Below are 8,306 nucleotides of genomic sequence, written 5' to 3'. Positions count from 1 at the left end.
GCCATCGAAGCTAGTCGATGAACTGCGGGCATTTCGTGTTGGTCTGTCAATTTTTGATGGATGCGGTGCAGATCGCGGGGTAACCCCGCCAGATGTTAGCAGGATTCAAGTTGTAGCTGATGAACAGAATACTACGTATTTCTCCGGTATATTTTCGTCCAAGCAACTGATGTTTTACACTCTTTGAGATTATTGGCAGCATCCTCGTATACTGTTGAATGATTAGCTGATGGCTACTACTCATTAATCCTATAAGCGAGTTGAGATATATATTCAGCTCCCGACGCTTGGCGTATAGAGTAAACTCAACGTGGCATAGCATCGATGATTCTAGGAACTTGAACCCCTCACCCTAACAACCAAGAGCACATCCAAGTACTCATACCCGCATAGTATTAGTACATACCTATATTTCTGCTAGTGTCTTTCTGTACGCGAAGGAGACAAGGCCATTGAAGACTAGATATAGCAAGAGAAGGGTGATTTCGAGAAGATCAAGTATGAATTCGCTGATCTATCCATTCATCGTCAGCCTTGTCCACTACTCAGTACTTGTGCTTATGATTAAACTTTTCGAAGACACATACACTGTATATAATATTTACCTTCAGCATGCCAGGAAATGAAGAGCTTACTGTCGTGACGTGTTATTGAACAGTGGTAATATTGAACTATATGTAAATATGCTCCAGGGTTGAACTAGCGCTCTTTACTGATGGGTGACTTCCAGCTTCCCTATGTAAGCTCATGGAATGTCCGACTGTTTACAAATATGTATCAATCCATATATTTAAATATATATACGCGCGTGTGTGTATGTAGCATTGTCTGGTGCTATAATAATCACCCTGATTAGTAACCCATATACATATACACATATACATATTAGATAGTTGAAGGCTGGCCCTTCATCAGACGACTATGCATAAGATATAGTGAACTAGAGTCCTACAGCCACCAAAGACTACAGTGGGGAAACATTTTATTAGGACATATATTCGATGCCAGAGGAAAAGGTAACTAGATAGCTCGAGGAAGGTCATAGAGGCAGTTCTTGGAACTTACCAACAGTCAGATCTCTCATGTCCTTCTCATATTCTTCACTTTCTTTCGAGTTCTCCATAGCATTGTACGCTTATCTACAATTTCTTCTCTAACACCCCGCGCAGTGTCACCTTTACAAGCCTCCGTGCTCAAGCAACAAGTTGCCGTAATACTCACTTACTCCCTTTACACTTCCGACTTTCTGTTATCTTTTTCTTGTCCGTTGCTCCTGTGGACTTTCGGCCATAGTGCGTCGCTCCAAACCAGTTGGGTCTGACGACACGATGTATCAGTGATGCTAATTTTGGTTTGAGCAGAACCTCTGCAGACTAGAGATTAAATAGCGACTCCAGTAGAGACTTGGAAGTTGTAATTGAGGACCTTGATAATGAAAGCAAATTATGCGAGGGCACTCTCATAAATGAAAGTCATCTGCCCCAGAACATGATCTAGCCCAGGATGAGAGCTTCGACGTTTGTCAGATTCAACAGAAACAGTACGATAATAGCGCCCAGGAAAGGCTTGATAAATCTCGAATGTGTTGGTATATGTAGATAAGCTCCGTGACTTTCAAGCTACGTCAACAAAGAAGAAAAAAAAAAAAAGAAAAGAAAAGAAAAGAAAACATTGGCTGATTTCTGGGCAAATACTGGCAACAGATTGATGTTGATCCAGTGCAGTGGAAATAGATCTTAAGCTCTGGTGAGATGTTCTGAATTTTGTACGATTATACGGTTGGATGTGTGTTGGGGAAAGAATGGTTGCTAATGCTCAGGTATTGTGCGTAAGAGCTTGCTGGAGTTATTGTGGAAGTGGTGATCTTTTTATCCTGATGTATGAGATGGTATCTAGGCTCAGTAAAGACCTAGAAATTATTGTAAATGGTGTAAGTACCTAATTTACATTCTATCCTGTTCAAATAAGGTACAGATACTGATGTAGAAGAGGTCAATGCCTAAGTCTCAAATTCAATTATAAACTGAACAGGAATCGCATATTGTGGATGTGAACATGCTTAAAGCGTATGGGTAATCTTTGCTACTAATGAGATAATACTTGACTATGTTTGACAGAGTGTCCAACTTCTTCTACCCTGTTTGTTTGTGGCTATTACTACCATTTACTTGTAATGCTCCTTCACCTTCGGTATAGGAATATATTGTCAGATCTGAGTTAAGAATTCAAGGCAGGTGCCCCCACCTAATCATCCTCACCTAATCACTTTATTGAAGCTGGATCTTATTGAGCCACTTATTGGAGAAGGCTGTGTATGTGCTCTGACTCATGCAGTTTCTTAAAATACCGAATTTTATAATCGAGTCAAGTCAGTATAAATAAATTCGATATTTCCGGGATACTTTGTACACTAAGTTATTGTGTATGTATATATATATATATATCCAAGGTTTCAAGTTTCAGGATGAAATACCGGATAATTCAATATTCTGTTATGTGCTTAGACCTTCTCTAGTATACCAGAATCAAGGCATTTAACACAAGAAGTAGGTTTAATCTCAGCATATGGAGAGTTGGGTACCGATAATGGGTAGAAGATGTCATAGATGTTCTCTAAAATATAAGTCTAGATTCTTCTTGATATCTTTACCTCTATCCAATATTTGAGATCGATGTTTATATCAATGTTCAGGATTCATCTGCAAGACTCGTTTGCAGTCCACGCTACTGGCGCGCTGAAAATCTTAAGTAACTCGAAACATGACTCTCTCCTATTGGGTCTATGTCTCTTGATAATCTCCCTATGATCCATGCACAGCGGAAGACAGTGACTGAATGAACGCAAAGCAAAAGTATAAGAAAAATGTGCGGGACAGAGCTACTGGAGCAGAAAACTATTCGTTCAGTCATCGAAATATATGCTATAGAGCAGTTGTGTACAAACATATCCTAGAAAAATTCATATAATAGTAGTAAAGCATTAAATATGATTTATTTTAAAATTATAATTTTATCCAAGTGAATTTTGGTATAACGTTCAACTAATTCCCCGGTTGTACTATATAATATAAGTTATCTTTTTTTGCTATAATATACATCAACAGAAACATCTATCCTTATGTCAAAACACCGCTATATCGTAAAGCGGTTCTTGGTAGGCCCATGGAAGGAGGCTATGCTATCTCCCAGCGCAAAGGACTACACTTCCTAGGAATCCTCTCATGGCCACTTTCACCGGCCTTCAGGGTATCTCTTGAATTCTTGCAGTACAGGCAATACTGCTACATCTTTCTCTGCTCTGGCATCTAGACTTGTGCAACTACCTGGGGATTATACCAAGCAGCCCGCTCCTTTCAGGTAATATACTTGGGCCTGGGCTAGTAAGTCGCCTTAAGTTGACTACTACACTAGCCTCCAACAAACTTTCTCGAAGTTGTGTGTATTTTTTTGGTTTGTGTATATAAAGTTGATCACTTATATCGATACTGGTATGGTCTTGTCCATTGGGAGGAATAAAATACGCATACACACATATTTGTCTAAACCTATTGTAGACTAGTGCCGTGTAAGGCAAAAAGAGAGGAAACCTGTGGAAGCCAAACTTGTTCACCACAGTATAACAGAGGAAGAGTAGTACAGCTGCCTCGAGACAAGTGCTATCTGAGGCACTACTGTCATTTGTGTGCTTGATTGTTTGACGTCATGCTTAGGATTCTGCTTAGATGGCACCAATTTTTCACTATTGAAAAATTGTCACACCATCGAGATCGACTGTAGAGCTATATACAGTATTTTTAGATGCCCCATCTCTCCCCCCACCACCGGCTCGATCGAAATTACTACGCCATAGTCCCATCGAGATCAGTCACCTAGGATTCTTTCCCCCTTTTTGTCTATGACTGCCTAAGTAGTTATCTGTTATACAGTAGTCTCTAATTTAGTATCCTATCTTGAAACATCCTATAATCCACATAGATCTCCATATAAAGGGATCACTAGTCAAGACGTTTAGTAACAGTATCAGATCCACTGCCGAACACTAGATCTGGATTCTTTTTCCGCCTATCTATCCTATAGACGACTAGTAGATCTATGTCCCGCAGTGGTGGTAGTGCATGACTCACGTACTTGCGCAGATCGTCCATAGTATGGTTACGATACTGTATACTCCTACCTACCAATGTGCTTTGTGGACTAACCAGAGGTGGGTATCATTGCGATTGTGCCCCTCGTTGACCGGAAGTTGATTTAAATCCCATATTCCCCCTCTCTTTGTTCTTCGTCAGCTTTCAAAATCATCTAGACATCTTTCTCTCTCATCCTCTTTTCTTTCCCCCTTCTTCGTGTTTCAAATCTACTTCTACCAATTTCTTAAAAATATTTCCTGATCAAATTCTGCCAAAATGGTTGTCCATGCTATCAAGACGTATGTTTTCCTGATTCTTTTGCGTTAACCTCCCTATACTACTGTCTTTCAGGAATCAAAATATTAACTCCATTATTTTTGGGCCTGCTAAATTCACCGAGAAGGCCATCAACTCTAAGAAGAAAGTCGCAGTCCTGTTCTTCGCTACATGGGCCGGTCCTTGCATTAATATTCGCCCTGCCTTCGAAAAGCTCAGCGACGAGTACCGGTCCATTGAATTCTACGATGTAGATGTTGACGACCTTGACCAACTCGCTGACGATTGGGGTGTTGCTGTATTTCCTACTTTCTTCTTCTTCAAAGACGGTGCACATCTCAATGACTTCACCTTCCGAGGTGGCTCCCCCCAAGGTATTATGAATGGTATCCATGCCCTCCAGTCTTAAAGGGGTGATGAACGGTTATAAGACTACAAATGCTCACTAGTCTTAGAGAATTTTTATTCTTTTATTTATTCTAAAAATTTTTTTTTTCCTCCATTATTAGAGCTCCACATTACACTGCCTCTTTCTTCCCCCCCCTTAACGCAATGGTTATTTGGAATTTGTGCATCACTATACAGTAACTCTCTATAGCTAGGATAGACAGATCTAGCCCTATCATGTGACTGACTTTTACAAAAACATCTTATCCAAGTACCAGTCGGAGACCAGTGTTGTTCCGATTCTATCAGTTTCCATTGCTGTAGTCCTTTACTATCTTACTTTAGGACCTCATTCTTAGTATGAGGGCCGTTAGTGCCCATGGAGCTGGCATTAGGAGGGTGTTCTAGAAGGTATCCTGAAAGGCACCTTAAAATAGACCCAGGATTGGATGTGGAAAATGGTTTTGGAGGTATCCTGGAAGGATGACAGTCTTGGAAGTAGATTTGAGTACGTGACATTATTTCTATAGTTTTCTGCCAAATTTAAATAATGTATGGGGCTAATTCTATCTCATGGAATAGAGTCCTAAAGTCCGGCCAGGTGTAGTATCCACATCAAGGCGGCCGTTGGATAATGCATGTGTCGACAATTACTTCTCAGGAGCGTACTGTAATAGAAATTTCAAGGGCTATCATAAAAGCATAAACACGTTACATCGATAAATCCGTCATTCATTGATCAAAACCAGTCCGTGGGTTCCATGGCATTCAGCCAAAAACGCCGTCTCGGGGATATCTCAACCAGGAATAGTATGTGCCCAGCCAACAACCATACCAATATACAATAAGCAAATAATCCAGCCAATATCGAGGAAATTGCAGAAATTCACAAAGAGGGGGTCAAAAGCAAGGAGATAAAAGAAAGAAAACATTATCGTCAAGCCGAAAGAGTGTGCAAGCTTTAAGCACCGCCACGGCCCATTCGTTCAATGGATCCCATGATACCACTGCGCCCGGGTGTGGGAAGGGCGATCCCGGACTTACTGCCGCTGTTGCCTCGAGCATGTCTGTTGCCCACTGCTCCGATCTTAGGGATTCTCTTCTCGCCATTGCTGGAGGTGGCACTTGGAGGACGAATGCCACTTGAGGTGCTGCCACGGCTAACGCTCCTCTGGAAGCTCTCAGTGGGAGGTTCCGGGGCAGCAAACACTGGCTCTGGCGACTCAAGCTCTCTGGTGGTCAAAGGTTGTGGGGCACTCTGTGCTGGGGGCTGGTCCTGCTGGATTGCCAACCATTCATCCACAGCTGCCACCAATTCGCCTTTCTCTGCTCGCTCCTGCTTCAGCTCCGCGTGCAGGCGCTCGTTGTCTTGTTTCAGTGCCGCCATTTCCTGCTGTAATCCCTTGATCTGTGCCTCCATCACACGCTTCTCTGCTTCGTGCTCCTCCCGCTCCTGTGCGAACAGACTAGGGTCGACTTGTGGGGGCTCTGACACGGCGGCATCTCGCTCTATTCTCAGTCGCTCATTCTCTTTGTTGGCAGCAGTCAGCTTATTCTCGGCTTCACGCACGCGCTTTTCCCAGCGAGCTTCGTAACTCTTTTTCAATGCAGCGACCTTGGTTTCGTGCTTGCTCTTATAAAGCGTATGAAGCTCACGTGCAACCTTCTCCACGGCGTCTTGCACTTCTTTGGCAGTCTCTTCGGACGTCTTGGTGTGAGACGTATTCTCAGGGGCTGTGTTCCCAGCGGAGGCAGACTGGAGAGCCGAAGCCAACTGACTCTCCAGTTCGACCACTCGGCCCTCCAACTGCTCCCTAGACTTCTCTGCCTCATCCACCTTCCTTGCCAATCGTTCTTTCTCTTGCTCACCCTCGACAATTTCAGCTCTCACTTCTCTAAGGATAGCTTCCATTTCTTGGCCCCTTCGCTGCCATTCAGCTTGCTCAAATTCCAGAGATTCCTTGCGCGCAACTTCGTTACGGACTTCTTCTAGAGCCTCTCCCACGCGGCGTTCTGCGTCTGCAACTGCCTGCTTGAGACTGGCAACCTCTGCCTCCTTTCCGCTGAGAGTGGCCTTGAGGGAAGAGATTTCGGAGAGGAAGCCGGATTTTAAAGTCTCAAGCTCCCGGGGGGTGACTGTTGGAATTGACCGAGGAGTAGGCACAGAAGGGATGTCAAAGTCCAGAAGGGAAGCCTTTGCAGGTGATCTGACGGAGTCTCTGGCGGTCCTCAAGGGAGATCGACGGGAAGGAGAGTAGCGCTCATTCTGCACACTATAACGCTGACGGGGGTAAATGCTTGGCTGGTCGGTCAAATCAAGCAGATTAGGCGTATCATGTATGCTTCTTGATTCTCGCTTCCGTGGTGCAGGGGATGCAAGAGGGGTTCCCATATTGTTGAGAATGCTTCGTCGAGGCGACCTCCTTGCGGGGGAAGGACTGGCCAGTTCCGCATCACCCGGATGAGGTCGTGATATCTTGTAAGGCGAATCATTTCGAAGTTGTGCGAAAGTGGTCATATCCGGAATAGCGGAGAATGTGCTGAGGCGTGTCTCATCCATAGATTCGTTGGAGTCATCCGTCATAGCGTCGTCTGCTTCCTGCAAGTCAAGGTGTTCATCCATTTCTTGGGAGCTGTCCTTGTCATTTTCATGGAGGACAGTGCTCATGCCTTCGTTGTTATTTTCCTCCACCATGCTATTCACAACTTCCTGGCCAGCACCTTCTACCAGGTCGTGATCAGCACCGAATTCAACGTCCTCATCAGCGTAGACATTGATATCTGGAGAGCTCCTCGGTCCAGTACCCTTCTTGTATCTATCATTTGGGGTCTCATCACCATCGGTACCGTCAGGGACTTGCTCGTAGGAGCGCTTTCTAGGCGTCATGGAGTGGTCACCGATGCCCCCTGAAGACATGTGCCGATTGAGGGCCCGCAGTCTCTGAAAGTCCACAGTCTCTTCCCTTGCATTAAACTGGAACGGCGAGCTAGGTGTTGGCATCACTGATTCAATATCCTCGTTATCCATACCCTGGTCGTCGTGCGATTCGTAGACATCGTGCTCAGGGATAGGATCTTCTTCTTGGACTTCTGTAGACACTTTGAAGGGGCTCGATAAGGGATCCTCGGGCGCATCCATATCGTCCTCCTCTACAGCGAAAGCAGGTTTGCCATAGCTCGGCGAGAAGGCTCGGGAGTTCTGGCGCGAGGGTGTCAAGGAGGATAACGGGGTAGACATGATGACGGTGGGTAGAGTATCTCTCTTGAAGGAGACGAGATTGGAAATCTCGATAGTGTGGACTAGCGTCCCGACACCAGTCGATGAGGAAGGGTATGGAGCAGTCTCAGAGTTCGTGTGGAGGGACAACAATGTGGAGTTTGTGATGGGGTTCGAGGCGGCGTTTATTATGATGATGATTATTTTCGGGCCGTTGCCAGGATATCGCGGTAAACAAAACTAACCCTAATGGGGGCTAGCGTGGCGTTAGTGCGGCGGTGGTAACCGGCAAAAACCCT

The 8,306-nt window shown here is 44.5% G+C and overlaps 2 protein-coding genes across 2 annotated transcripts; one reads left to right on the top strand and one right to left on the bottom strand.

Moving 5' to 3' along the window:
* Positions 1-4,403: 4,403 nt before the first annotated feature.
* On the top strand, positions 4,404-4,812 carry AtWU_10028 (thioredoxin family protein; the record flags this gene model as incomplete). Its single annotated transcript, XM_035505134.1, has 2 exons — positions 4,404-4,426; positions 4,479-4,812. 2 exons carry the CDS (start codon positions 4,404-4,406, stop codon positions 4,810-4,812), a joined length of 357 nt encoding a protein of 118 aa, XP_035361027.1.
* A 939-nt stretch (positions 4,813-5,751) lies between these two features.
* AtWU_10027 (uncharacterized protein) lies at positions 5,752-8,028 on the bottom strand (the record flags this gene model as incomplete). The annotated part of the gene is made up of 1 exon (XM_035505133.1): positions 5,752-8,028. One exon carries the CDS (start codon positions 8,026-8,028, stop codon positions 5,752-5,754), a length of 2,277 nt encoding a protein of 758 aa, XP_035361026.1.
* Positions 8,029-8,306: the final 278 nt, after the last annotated feature.

This window comes from Aspergillus tubingensis (assembly GCF_013340325.1).
Source record: "Aspergillus tubingensis WU-2223L DNA, scaffold_11, whole genome shotgun sequence".
NCBI lineage: Eukaryota > Fungi > Ascomycota > Eurotiomycetes > Eurotiales > Aspergillaceae > Aspergillus > Aspergillus tubingensis.
Note: the sequence above shows the minus strand (reverse complement) of the source record. Positions and strands in the feature narration are given on the sequence as shown.